Source organism: Bombina bombina, chromosome 3 (genome assembly GCF_027579735.1).
Source record: "Bombina bombina isolate aBomBom1 chromosome 3, aBomBom1.pri, whole genome shotgun sequence".
NCBI classification, from domain to species: domain Eukaryota; kingdom Metazoa; phylum Chordata; class Amphibia; order Anura; family Bombinatoridae; genus Bombina; species Bombina bombina.
In genome coordinates, this window is record NC_069501.1 from 134071773 (window position 1) to 134087228 (window position 15456).

Genomic DNA, 15456 nt, shown 5'->3' on the forward strand with positions numbered 1-15456 from the left:
GGGGTGTTGAATTTTCCCAGTGCGGGGGTGTCCCTATTTCAAATTTTAAAAATATTGGGAGGCATGTGACAGGCTCATCAGGCAGACATCATGTACAATCATGACATATTGACATTCATTCACAGACAATCATTATTGTTTGTTTGTGAATGAATGTCAATATGTCACGTATAGTTTGTAGGAGGCATGGCAGTACAGTGTGTGTGTGTGTATGTATGTGTATATATATATATATATATATATATATATATATGCTGTATTAGGCTACAATGTGTGATTTTGTAAAATTTTGGGATGGTGGTGTGCCGCAGGATTTTTAAATGTAAAAAAGTGTGCCACGGCAAAAAAAAGGTTGAAGATCGCTGCTCTATAATGTCTATTTCAGTTGCAGTTATTCCAATTTAGAGCAATCACACTATGTAAAGTTACATTTTTAATTAGAACAAAAGCATAACGAAAATAGGACATACATGTTTTACTCTATATTGTTACATAGTTTAGACATTCAGGGGCATTTTATAATTATACATCTGGGTCACAAGTTTTATAATTGACTATACAGACGAGAAGAAAGCAGCCTGTACCATCTGCATTAATACAGCAACACCCATACTGCTTGGCAATGTTAACAAAAGAAAGAAGCCCCTGCAGGGTATCACACTGAGTTTGAGAGCTGTGACTTTAAAAAAAAACGCTCTCAGTACCACCCACCAGGATGAAATTTGAGAATGGAGACATCAGGAAAAGCTGTTGGAAATCAGGAGGAAGGAGCAGGGTCATGTACTTGGGAATTCTCTCACACAAAGGAAAAAAGGCATCAGAGAAACATCAGCCTTTGCAGCAGTGAGATGAGCTGCTGGTGAGCTCTGCCAAAGTTCAACTCCTTGTTTTGTGACGTCCCGCGTGGCTGGCACAGGGCATTGTATTTACCAGTTACATACAGGGATCAGCCGCACAGGAGTTCTCCAAAGTTTGGATGGACATACCAAGGTCTCTCAGGCATCCACATCTGCTCAGGCTGCTGCTGCTCTTCTCTTTCTCAGGTCAGTGATTCACTTTTAAAGTAAAAGAAAGGTTTGTGATTTTGAGAGTTTTTTGCACAGGATGTGGCAGGTTTGTGATTTTGAGAGTTTTTTGCACAGGATGAGGCAGGTTTGTGATTTTGAGAGTTTTTTGCACAGGATGTGGCAGGTTTGTGATTTTGAGAGTTTTTTTGCACAGGATGTGGCAGGTTTGTGATTTTGAGAGTTTTTTGCACAGTATGTGGCAGGTTTGTGATTTTGAGAGTTTTTTGCACAGGATGTGGCAGGTTTGTGATTTTGAGAGTTTTTTTTGCACAGGATGTGGCAGGTTTGTGATTTTGAGAGTTTTTTGCACAGGATGTGGCACTGACAATCCTCAGTGAGGCTGAAGAGAGCTGGTCAGCACATTCAGATCTGTTAGTGCAGGGTGGTCTGACTCTAGACTGTACATGAGAAATTTAGCTACAGTATATTTAGCTTTTCCACTGGAGACAATGATCATTCGTGGTATCTTCCACTGTTATTATGTAGATTATATAATTGCAGACAAGACTGGTCAACACATCAGGAATTTTGCATAAGTGGGAAGGTAATGAGAGGGATTTCCATTAAGAAGGGGCTTACACTAATGAGATCTTCATATGTTCCCCACATGTGGCTGGCTGTCACCGCCTGTGTCATATATAAATGGACCATTACAGGGAAATTCCTGCCAAAACTGGAATCCACATGTATGCATTTCAGTTTTGAATAGAACCATTTGTGTAATATATATTTATTAGCAAAAAGGCTTCTAATAAAAGTTATAGCTGTTTCAAAAGTGTATTTAAGTAGGACTGTGCACCAGCATTTTAAACATATGCTCGGTAATGACTCAGTTTGTTAATTGCTGACACGATATAAAAACCCCACTTGTTCTCTAAGCAGCTGCACTATTTACAATGTTGGTGCACTGAGAATATCCAGCTATGCTTCACTTGCATGTGCAGAGAAAAATATTAACATCAAAACAGTGATAAGTTACATTTACTAGAAGCATTTTTGCCAATACATGCATATTGAACATATGTTTCTATTCAAATACGTGCATTTATATGTTGAACTGAATGTCCCTTTAATCTGTGTCTCTATATGTACCTTTATTTAGTTATCCCTGTATTTAAGCAACAGAATAGTTTAGCAGAGCCAGTGAATTAAATATATAGTAGCTGGGACTGAATGTATCTGTCTTTTTTTATTTCCAATCAATTTAAAAAAAAAAAACCCTGGTTTACCTAAACACATTCTCTGTTATATCTCTTCTTCTGTTAAACTGGCTGCAAATATTGCGCAACTTAGATCAATGATGTAAAAATGCGTGGAAGTGATGGATAGTCAGTTTATTTTATCCCTTGATATGTATATGCATTCTGTATTACTCATATATTTTATTACTCTGTAATCCTGTACCACAGAGTGTGTTGTCACTTTATAAACAAGATATACATTTAGGGGAAACACATAATAAATGGTAATATAAACACTTGTATGTCACACAAATATGCTTTTGCAACCACTGAGAGATAATGAAAATGTATATACTGTATCATTGTAACTTCTAAATATGTTATACTCATATGCACAGCTGATTGGTTGACAGAGTATGTGTTTAGGAGAAAGTATGCATGGAGGTTGCAGTACACATGTGTGTTTGTTTCCTGCAAGAGCAGCTGTTTCTTTAACTAATATTTAGCTTTTCACAGGTTACAGTCAACTGTGTAAACAAGTCATGTAAATGGGAATCTACAGAGAAACATACAAGAAAATGACATTGTAACCGATACAGATATAACAAGTAAACTTATTTTATAGAACATAGTGCACCAGTGTTGTTGGTGAAGGATAATACAGTGTGATCACTGCAAATATATATATATAGAGCTGTGCAATTCAAAATACCCTGTGTTAATATACTTAAAGGGACATGGTAATGATACATTGCTATAGTTTTCTAACTGTGGGGTAGATCACAATCTAATGATTTTCTACAGAAAACCACCATTAAAGTCTACAGGATTTTGTAGGTAAATAATTTGTTACTTTTTTTCTAATGTATTGTGATCAACCCATATATAACTGCAGTTGCATTCAGCAATGCATTGTTGCAAGCAGTGTTGCCATATAGTGTTCCTGGGCCTGACTCACGTATGCTGCTGTGGAAGGAGCTACATTTAATCAAAGGGTAGCAAAACATTTATGTCCCTTTAAAATATTTGCCACATATTAGATATTAGCATTTATGTTATATTTATCGATAATGTTATATTAAAGGGACACTGAACCCAAATTTATTCTTTCGGGATTCAGATAGAGCATGCAATTTTAAGCAACTTTCTAATTTACTCCTATTATCAATGTTTATTCATTCTCTTGCTATCTTTATTGAAAAAAGAAGGCATATAAGCTTTTTTTTCTTGGTTCAGATCTGGGCAGCAGTTTTTGATTGGTGGATGAATTTAAACACCAATCAGCAAGGACAACCTAGGTTGTTCACCAAAAATGGGCCGGCATCTAAACTTACATTCTTGCATTTCAAATAAAGATACCAAGAGAATAAAGAAAATTTGATAATAGGAGTAAATTAGAAAGTTGCTTAAAATGTCATGCTCTATCTGAATCACAAAAGAAAAAAATTGGGTTCAGTGTCCCTTTAATTTGATGGATTACTCTGTGCTGTTTCTTCACCTGTTCTCCCAGTCATGGTCAATGTTTCTTCTGCATTGTAGGGTGCTAAGGGTTATTACTTATTAGATGTGCATCAACTGTTGAATTTTCGGTACACTACAAGAGGATTACATTTAAAGGGATAGAAAGGTCAGGATTATATTGTGTATAAACGCATTACAATTTTAAATAGAAGCATTTTTGCAATATTCCATTCCATTAGCAAAAATATGCTTCTAGTAAACCGTATTACTGTTTCAGTGGCATACTTACATATGCTACTTGTGACTAGAGAATCAGGATTCAAGCACCATGCTTTTTCAGAGCTGGTGGTGGTGCGTATTGCATCAGTGAAGATTGTGCACGGGGGCAATCACAGCATATGTGCGTATGCTGAAAAACAGTAAAACATTTTTCTAGAAGCATTGTTGCTAATGAAAGTATATTGTAAAAATGCTTCTATCTGTCTGTCTAACGCCTCCTGAATGGAGGTGCAGTTATTCTCCCTGTATAAAGCATGTGTTATTTCCTGAGATAGCCCAGTGATAAAATAACTCTGCAGGTAATACTTTTCCTACATTTGCAGTCAGATGGATTGGCTGCTGTGGGTGACGTCAGCAAAGAGTGAGTCATGCACAATCATGTTTCCCTACCTAGGTAACCCACTATGGTAGAACTTGTATAATGATCCCACAGAGGGTTTAAAAAAGACTTACGACTGTAAACAAAAATGTATAAAATAAACAAAGAATTGATAGTTAAAGGTATTTGATGAATTGTTGTATTTCACTTATACTTTTCATAGCTTGAAAAAAAAATTTAGCGTATCATGTCTGTTTAAAGGGAATAATTTCTTTAATGTACAAAGCAAGATGCCATGCTGATATTTTTAAAATTGCATCTAGATTAAAATGAGTTAAAAATTTGCCATTCAAGTCAAAGGGGCCGATTTATCAAGGGACAAATGGCCCCTGGCATCCCTGTTTCCACGTGAGCCTTCAGGCTTGTCGGAAACAGCAGTTATGAAGCAGCGTTCTTAAGCAGCGGGCTGAGTGGATCATGTTGGACAGACATTTGATAAATTGGCCGCAAAGTCTCAGTGGCAATTAAATCTCAACTAAAAGGAGACAAAAGTCATTATCTTAAAAAGCACTTAGTATTAAAGGGATAGTAAACAACTTTGCAATATGCTTTCATTTTTTTATTTTGCCTTCTTTTCATATAGTTTAGCTAAATAAAAAAATAGTGGCTTTTCTGATACTCAGAACTTTAAATGCACACTGCAGACTTCTCAAGACTAACACTGCTGTACTGTTCCCTAACAACTGCAATACAATGTACTTTATACTAACAATATGACCAGGGCAAATCGTATCAGCTACAGACTTGAGTTCCAATTGGCTCCTCCAAATAAAGCAAGTGGTGGGCTAAATTTGGCAAGTTCAACAAACACAGATATGTTATTCTTTAGCAACACAACATAATTATGTTTGTGCTTCTTACCCTGATGTTGACTCTGAGGTTGCTCCCTTTGAAAGCTTAAAAAAATTCCTTGGTGACTGACATAGTCCTCAAAATCATGTTCTGGTGAATCAGGGGTTGACAAATCTGCTTAAAATTTAGTAGCCAGTAAGAATATTTAGGAGCCAGACATACTTTTAGGAGACACACAGTGGTATTTGTATATAGAAATATGGAGAATAACACAAAAAGTTAAGAACCAGGGATAAAATTCTAGGAGCCAGTGGCTCCCAGGCTCCTGGGGTTCTCAAGTCCTGTTATTCCATATCAGCTCTGGATTGGCAGAGGACACTGATGTAGCCAATCAAGTGCCAATAAAGGAGCATATCTGAGGAGAAGCCCTTCAAAAGGAGCACATGTTTTCAGTAGGGTAAACAATACATCTGTATTTTGAACATATTACTGTTATATGGGATTCTCTTTCACAAGTTGAATTTATCTCCTTTTAACATGTGTTTTAACATTAAAATTAATTTAAAGTGAAAGTAAATTTGAACAAATGAATGTCCGGTTTTTAAAAATACTATTAAAAACAGGGGCACTTTCATTCATTAAAATTTACATTGAAGCATTACTTACCTTTTATCTTTAGGAACACCACACTGGCGATCCTCCGCACACTTCTCAGGCTGTACTTAGTATATTGATAACGAAACCGGCTTCATCCAATCGTTACGTGGCCTCACAAACTGGAAAGCCTTGGGGTGTATGCCATGATTGGAGGAAGCCGTACAGAGGATCTGTTGGGGGAGGGTTTCCTAAAGAAACAGGTATTTAAAAAAAAACGCTGCAATGTAAAGTTTAATGAATGAAAGAAACGGGCACTCATTCATGAAACTTTACATTCACTTTAAGCTATTTCTCCAACAACACTAAATCTATCAGTCTCTTGTTTTTTTATTTCTTACAAATATTGTTTTACTTTCAAACAAATAAGGACACAACTTAGTCCAGCAGGTAAATAAATAGCCATGTCTGATACAAAAGCAGGAGATTTTATATTTCCAAGTTTATGTTTGATAAACAGTTTGAACTTAATGGATATACTGATATTTGCTTAATTTGAAGTCATATAAATATTTTACCTTATTTTAGTATTTAGGCGCTAGAACACACATTTTACATGCGTTTTAACCCTTGCAAAGACAATATTTATTTTAAAAGAAGAATGCAATACTAGTTCGACACTAGGGTGAGTTTACCTTCACTTTAAATAAGGACATATCTATTTTTGTGAATACTAAGTTAAGTAAGGTCATTAGGTTAGAGCAGGATGAACTTTCGTTACAAAGGGATCTGCAAAAATTATAAGTATGGGCAGGTAAATAGAAAATGAGATTTTATACGGGAAAATGCAAGGTTCTATATTTTGGAAGTAAAAATAAGCAGGCAATGTATTATTTAAATGGGACAAGACTTAGCCAAACAGAGAAGGAAATGGATTTGGGAGTACTAATAGATAACAAGCTAAAGATGGGTGCACAATGGAGGGCAGCGGCTACAAAGGCTAATAAAATACTAGCATGTATTAAAAGAGGCATTGATTCAAGGGAATAGCATAATTCTCTCACTATATAAATCCCTGGTAAGACCTCACCTTGAGTATGGAGTGCAGTTCTGGGGACCGATCGCAAAAAAAGATATTGCAGAACTAGAAAAAGTTCAGAGAAGGGCCACAAAGCTAATAAGAGGAATGGAGAATGTAAGCTATCAGGAGAGGCTAGCCAAACTAGGTCTGTTTTCTTTAGAAAAAATGTGCTTGAGAGGTGACATGATTACTTTATATTAATATATTCAAGACCCATATACAGAGATGGTAGAAGCTCTGTTTATTCCAAGGAAATTGTTTGTGACAAGAGGTCCCAATTTAAAGGGATACTAAACCAATTTTTTTTCTTTCATGATTCAGATAGAGCATGAGATTTTAAGCACCTTTCTAATTTACTCCTATTATCATTTTTTCTTTGTTCTCATGATATCTTGATTTGAAAAAGCAGTACTGTAAGCTTTAGAGACAGACCATTTTTTGTTCAGCACCTGGGTAGCACTTGCTTATTTGTGGCTAAATGTAGCAAACCAATCAGCAAGCGCTACCGAGGTGCTAAACTTAAAATGGGCTGGCTCCTAACCTTTTATTACTGCTTTTTCAAATCAAGATAACATGAGAACAAAGAAAATTGATAATAGGAGTAAATTAGAAAGTTGCTTAAAATTGCATGCTCTATCTGAATCATGAAAGAAAAAATTTGGGGTTAGTATCCCTTTAAGGTTGGAGGAAAGGAGATTTAATCTCCTGCAACGGAAACATTTTTTCACTGTAAGAGCAATAAAATTGTGGAACTCATTACCAAAGGAGGTAGTGAATGCCAATACCCTAGATACATTTGAAAATTGTTTGGATACATTTCTGTCTAGAAACAAAATTCATGGATGATTGCTAGTATTAAATGGGTCACCTTTTAGTGGGATTATTTAAGCTTAACTGGAGCTTTTTGTAAGTATTTTAGATTTGTATAGGTTGAACTTAATGGACTTCGGTCTTTTTTCAACCTCATCTACTATGTTACTATGTTACTATGTTTGTCTGCTATATTTGTGCCTGCAATTATAACTGGCTCTTTAAAGGAATAGTCTAGTCAAAATTAAACTTTTATAATTCAGATAGAGCAGGCAATTTTAAGCAACTTTCCTATTTACTCCTACTATCAATTTTTCTTCATTCTCTTGTTATCTTTATTTGAATGTAAGCTTAGGAGCCTGCCCATTTTTGGTTCAGAACCTGGGTAGTGCTTGCTGATTGGTGTCTAATTTTAGCCCACCCATCACTTACAGAACTATATGAGTTTAAGTTGTATCAGTTGCAAATACTGAATATTCTGGACAATATATAAAAATAAAAGCATAGGATAAAGGAGAGATGCGCTATATTGTAACTTTAGAATGCTGTTTGAGTAGAATTGCTTTTGGTATTAATGAGCTGATTATACACTAGCGCCTTTTCTCCTGCAGAATAGCTTTGAGTTATGCGGATGTTTTTTTCTCCTTTCTCTGTCCACAACTGTATAAATATTGTGTTCCAGTCGCCATTCATCAGAAGCAGACATTGCAGTGTTTCCTATTTATCTTTTGTTATTGTTGCAGGAAGTGACTCCAGATAAACAAGTTTTATTGAAGCTATGTAAAAAAAAGAAACCAATATCTAGCGGTAAATGGAAGTTTAGGATTATGGGTAATGGGGCATACAAGTAATACAGTCATTATAAACGGACATTCAAGCCAAAATTAAAATGCAAATCAGGGAATTTAATTTGGGACACAAGGTCAATAAGTATATAGCGGGGAGAGGGGATATAAAGACCCTCTGCTAAAACCTGCATGAAAGTCTAAACTTTTATAGTTCAGATAGAGCGTGCACTTTTAGAAGACTAATTGAATTTATTTATATGAATCTTCTCTTAAAAACATTTGTTGAAAAGCATAATTAGTTAGGCTTAGTAGCAGAAGTACAGTAATGGGAGCTAGCTGGCTTTTAGTGGCTGTACACATATGAAACTTGTCATTGGCTCACCCTATGTGTTTAGCTAGCTCCCAGTAGTCCATAGATGCTTTGCACATTACTTTATCTGAGTTTAACTATGTGTTTAAACACATAGGGCTCGCTTCCATTGAGTCGTTAAAAATGGAGCCGTAAGCTACCGAAGTGGCCGACAGCTAAGAGTAATTTACAGCTCCATTTTAGTACCAGGTTTCCATTGAAATATTTTGCGCATTGCGTGCAGTTGCTATTTTCGTGTAGCTGTAAGTTAACGTTGTGTTAACGCTTCCATCTGACGTCGGATTTCTTGAAAATCAATTAGTTGCTAAGGTAATCCGGCCTGCCGCTATAGAATTTACGTTTAATATCCGTGCTCCTTACCTGTGAACACCTCTCAAGAAAAATAAAGATACACTTATTTATAATACATATTTTTAACAATAATCAAATACTATTTTTTATATAATTATATTTACCACTTCATAAATATAAGTAATATGTATTGCTGCCCTAGGCATAGGTCTAGTTTGAATTATGAACTGGAACAGATCATCAAATACTATTTTTTATATAATTATATTTACCACTTCATAAATATAAGTAATATGTATTGCTGCCCTAGGCATAGGTCTAGTTTGAATTATGAACTGGAACAGATCAGTAAAAAACTGATAATGTTGTACACCTGTATAGCACTCACATTCCTGTTAGTTAAATTTATAAGATAGATAGTTTAAGACTGTTGGATGGAGTGCAAGGCTTTTTCAAATAAAATTTAATAGAAATATTTTAAAATAATGTATTTACACAAGGACACACATTTAAAATAAACGTCTGTTTTATATAAGTAAGTGAGATTATATATTACCAAATGGAGATAGAGGATTAGAGTTAGTCTCAAAATAAAGGTAGTGGGATTGGTACCAGCATAATATAATTACTAATAGGACGGCATACTGGTTTATACCTTAGGTTACCTCAAATAGGAGCAACAGAATCAGGTCTGCTGGTAGGGTACCGGCCTATATTACTAGTTACTTGTGCGTGTCACCATTGTTGCTTAGCTATTAATAGTGGATTACCGGCCTATATCACTGTGTGTAATATATCTATTATTAATAGGTTATAGGTTAATGCCACTAGTTGTATGTATAGGGTGCTACCACAGCACAGTTATTAACTCTGGGTTACCAGCCTATACCACTGCTCGTATATGCACGTTCAGTTACAGCAAATCTATTATTATATGTCTATACCTCTGTTCACCTATAAATTCTGTAACTGTAGCGTATCGATTGATATTGGGTTACCAGCTTGTCTCGCTAGTTGCCTAAGTCTGCTGCAATTGTACCTTATCCCTAGATAAATAGTTACCGGCCTATACCTTTTATTACCAATGAGTACAACAGTTCCAACGTATTTGTACTGGTAGAAAAATAGAATAATTGTGCAGTTAGAGATTACCGGTCTATACCTCTAATTATATAAACAAGTTGCAATTGCTGCATAGCTATTGATAATAGGTTACCGGCCTAAAACACTGCTTGTATGTACAGGCTTCGTTACTGCGTCTCTATTTATTATTCTGGTTACCAGTCTGTACCGCTGTTAAAATATATCAATAAGTATTGGGTTTTCAGCTTGTATCACTAGTTGCCTGTGCTTGCTGTAATTGTAATATATCCCTTAATAAAGGGCTACCGGCCTGTACCTTGTACTATAAATGAGTACAGCAATTACTGCATTTCTATGTTGATAGTTATTGGGTTAGATTGGTTTAAAGTCTTGCAGTTCAAGGTTACCGGTCTATATCACTGAATGTGTGTGTAGGGTGTGATTACCTCATTGTTAATAACAATCAGTTACCGGCCTATACCACTGCTCATACGTATCAGATCTTTTATTGTTTGGTTGCCGGACTGTACCACTGTTAACATATAGATGCTGTAAATGTAGCGTATTAATTAATATTAGGTTACCTGCTTGTACTGCTAGTTGCTTATGTTTGTTGCAGTTATACCATATCCCCTAATAAAAGGTTACCGGCCTATACCATCTATTGCAACTAATTCAAGCGGTTACAACGTATTGGTTTATAATCAACCTAATGGTAGTTATTTAAATGTAATCATTTAAAATCATGTAGTTACAGAATACCGATCTATATCACCAGTTGTATGTATAGTCTGCAATTGCTGTATTACTATTCTTGATAGGATACCGGCCTATACCACTGCTTATATATATAAGCTTTGTTACAGCGTGACTGTTATTATTTGGTTACCGGTCTATAACATAAATATTAAGTTACTAGTTTGTGTTACTCGTTACCTAAGTCTGCTGCTGTTATATCATATCCTTTATTAAGGGGTTACCGGCCTATACCCATATTTACAAATAAGTGCTGCGATTACAGCATATTACCTCTATCTTAACTGGTAGTTATTTAAAGAAATTAGTTTTCAGCGGTAATAACTATAATTCATAGTCAAGTCTAATATTTAATTAATAGATTAATTCCGCTAAAGATTCTTGTATAAATGCAGACAAACTAAAATTACACACAACCACAATCCCCTTTTCTGCTAGTTTGAATGATGTAGATATGTTCTTGCATATATTATTATATTTAAAAATATACTGATATTTCTATTAGAATATAAATTCAACTATTCCTTTACATGAGACAACAATAAATATTACTTATAACAATTTATTTCTATATTAAAACACTTGCATTATTTGCAAGTTTTATCAATTTAATAGAAAATAGGTCTCAAAAAGCACAATTTTCCTCTTTTACACCTAGTTGAGCTGGGTGTAATATTTCTCAATGTATCGACAGCCTCCGACAGTGTATTAATGGTTTGCGCTTTCATTGGAAACCTGGTATAATTTATCGATTAACGGCTTCTATTACTTTCTATGGGACGCAAAGATTTTTTCGGCAGCCGGAGTCCAGCTGCCGATATTGAGGTATAGCCCGCCATTGGAAACAGTTGATAAATGAAATTGCTTCCGACAGCATATTTATCTGTTTGCGAGCGTGCGCAAACCAAATTACGGCTCAATGGAAACGAGCCCATAGTAAGGACATTTAAATAAATAAATATTTATAGGGATGTACTGTGATAAATAGGGAGTAAATGCTTTTTCAGAAAGGCGAAATTTATCATTATTGCGCCCCAGCTCGCCTGTGCAAAGTTACGTCTATTTTTTTATGATTTCAGGCGCACATGTGCGCTTCTCCGGAGGCGAGCTGGGGCGTAGTTACAGGCAAAGCACATACAGAGTTCACCTAGCCTTTGATAAATCTAGCCCTTATTGCACTATTGCTTCAGCATAATGGTTGAGCATTTTCTTGTTGCACTTTTATGTTCCTTCAAATCATTCTGCTGACGTCAGTTAGACGTGAATCAGGTTTAATAACCTAATAAGATTCATAACAATAGACACAGTTTAATTAACATAAATAATCAAATGATAAAAAGTAAATTATGTTACATTTGAATCTAAGTAAAATAAAATTAATTGCAATCTAAACAAACTTATGGAAATTCTCATATATACCAGTTATCGGCCCTTTAGACTAAACAGAGGAGATTTTTGCCTATTTGTAAGTGTTAAAGGGATATTAAACCCAATTTTTTTCTTTCATGATTCAGATAGGAAAAGTTTTTTCACTGTAAGAGCAATACAATTGTGGAACTCATTACCAAAGGAGGTAGTGAATGCCAATACCCTAGATACATTTAAAAATTGTTTGGATACATTTCTGTCTAGAAACAAAATTCATGGATATGATTGCTAGTATTAAATGGGTCACCTTTTAGTGGTATTATTTAAGCTTAACTAGAGCTTTTTGTAAGTATTTTAGATTTGTATAGGTTGAACGTGATAGAGTTCGGTCTTTTTTCAACCTCATCTACTATGTTACTATGTTCGTCTGCTATACTTGTGCCTGCAATTATAACTGGCTCTTTAAAGGAATAGTCTAGTCAAAATTAAACGTTTATGATTCAGATAGAGCAGGTAATTTTAAGCAACTTTCCTATTTACTCCTACTATCAATTTTTCTTCGTTCTCGTGTTATCTTTATTTGAATGTAAGCTTAGGAGCCTGCCCATTTTTGGTTCAGCACCTGGGTAGTACTTGCTGATTGGTGTCTAATTTTAGCCCACCCATCTCTTACAGAACTATATGAGTTTAAGTTGTATCAGTTGCAAATACTGAATATTCTGGACAATATATAAAAATAAAACATAGGATAAAGGAGAGCTGAGCTATATTGTAACTTTAGAATGCTGTTTGAGTAGAATTGCTTTTGGTATTAATGAGCTGATTATACACTAGCGCCTCTTCTCCTGAAGAATAGCTTTGAGTTATGCAGATGTTTTTTTCTCATTTCTCTGTCCACAACTGTATAAATATTGTGTTCCAGTCGCCATTCATCAGAAGCAGACATTGCAGTGTTTCCTATTTATCTTTTGTCATTGTTATAACAATTTATTTCTACATTAAAACACTTGCATTATTTGAAAGTTTTATATTTTCAGTAGAAAATAGGTCTCAAAAAGCACAATTTTCCTCTTTTACACCTAGTTGAGATGGGTGTAATATTTCTCAATGTATCGACAGCCTCCGACAGTGTATTAACGGTTTGCGCTTTCATTGGAAACCTGGTATAATTTATCGATTAACGGCTTCTATTACTTTCTATGGGACGCAAAGATTTTTTAGGCAGCCGGAGTCCAGCTGCCGATATTGAGGTATAACGCGCCATTGAAAACAGTCGATAAACGAAATTGCTTCCGACAGCATATTTATCTCTTTTGCGAGTGCAGGCAAACTGAATTACGGCTCAATGGAAACGAGCCCATAGTAAGGACATTTAAATAAATAAATATTTATAGGGATGTACTGTGATAAATAGGGAGTAAATAGGGAGTAAAGACTAAACAGAGGAGATTTTTTGCCTATTTGTAAGAGTTAAAGGGATATTAAACCCAATTTTTTTCTTTCATGATTCAGATAGAGCATAGAATTTTAAGCAACTGTCTAATTTACTCCTATTATCATTTTTTCTTTGTTCTCTAGATATATTTATTTGAAAAAACAAGAATTTAAGCTTAGGATCCGGCCCATTTTTGGTTTTGCACCCTGGGTAGAGCTTGCTGATTGGTGGCTACATTTAGACACCAATCAGCAACCGCTACCCAGATGCTGAACCGAAAATGGGCCGACTAAGCTTACATTCTTGCTTTTCAAAATAAAGATACTAAGAAAACAAAGAAAAATTGATAAAAAGGAGTAAATTAGAAAGTTGCTTAAAGGGACAGTATAAGCCAATTTTTATTTAACTACATGTAATAGACACTACTATAAAGAATATGCACAGATACTGATATAAAAATTCAGTATAAAATATTTTAGAAACTTACCTAGATGCTCCCAATTTAGCAATGTTGATTAGGTTAGGCAGGGACACCCACTGAAAGGGGCTGAGAGCATACCCTCCCACTCCCCTGCATATGAAAATCAGCACAATGTTATTTAAAAATAAGCAAAACAACACATTTTTACAAAATCACACCCAGATGGTCTATATGAATGGATCATCTACATCTACAAAACATTTATGCAAAGAAAAATCTAGTGTACAATGTCCCTTTAAAAATTGTATACTCTGTCTGAATCATAAAATAAATAATTTAGGTTTCATATCCCTTTAAAATCATAGACAAAATCCTTCCTAATGATTTTCTAACAAATTGGAGCGTTTTATGATAACCCAACATGACCCTTTAAACCAGTCAATAGACTTTGTTTTGCCTGACAGATCCTGTTACACTTGCTTTGTTGTGAAGCCCTATGTCTGTCATCTGCTTTTATAGTACTGTAGCTCAGACCGATTCACAAGAAGCATTAACAACCTGAATCCTCAGATCAGCAGGGGATGTTATGACAGGCGTTAAATAGAGATTTAAATGGCTAGTGACTTAGTGGACAAGAAGTGAGGAAGAAATGGGATTTAAATAAAAAGAAGAGAACATGTTTTTGCAAAAGCGGCGAGCGCTAATTGCACTAGAAGTAAACTTTTTGCACGTGTCGGGTTGCGCTGGTATTATGAGTTGAAAGTAAAAAGTTATTATGCTTGCGATAACCCGATACACGCAAACAGCTTACCTCTCTCTCTCTCTCTCTCTCTCTCTCTCTCTCTTTCTCTCTTTCTCTCTCTTTCTTTCTCTCTTTCTTTCTCTCTTTCTTTCTCTCTCTTTCTTTCTCTCTCTTTCTTTCTCTCTCTTTCTTTCTCTCTCTTTCTTTCTCTCTCTTTCTTTCTCTCTCTTTCTTTCTCTCTCTTTCTTTCTCTCTCTTTCTTTCTCTCTCTTTCTTTCTCTCTCTTTTTTTCTCTCTCTTTTTTTCTTTCTCTCTCTTTTTCTCTCTCCTCCTTAACTGCAAAGGGCTCCAATGCTATATATATGTCTTTAAATACATATGTATACATACATTGAGCACTTTTGTGTGCAATATTTTTATCTAATAGTTTTTATTAGATGGTGTTATGAGTGTTTCTGTACCTTTTGTAATGTATTTTGATATCTTTTGTACAACATCTATGCTCTGAAGTCGAGGTAATAATTCTAGCATAAATCGTGATTGCACTCAAGTGATCGT

The 15456-nt window shown here is 35.1% G+C and overlaps 1 protein-coding gene across 1 annotated transcript in view; it reads left to right on the forward strand.

The window, feature by feature from the left end:
- Positions 1 to 629: 629 nt before the first annotated feature.
- Positions 630 to 15456, forward strand: part of CYYR1 (cysteine and tyrosine rich 1) — a 251918-nt gene continuing 237091 nt past the window's right edge. The window contains exon 1 of the mRNA XM_053705996.1: positions 630 to 1043. Within this exon, the coding sequence (XP_053561971.1) occupies positions 977 to 1043 (67 nt within the window). The 5' untranslated portion in view covers positions 630 to 976. The remainder of the gene's footprint in view (positions 1044 to 15456) is intronic.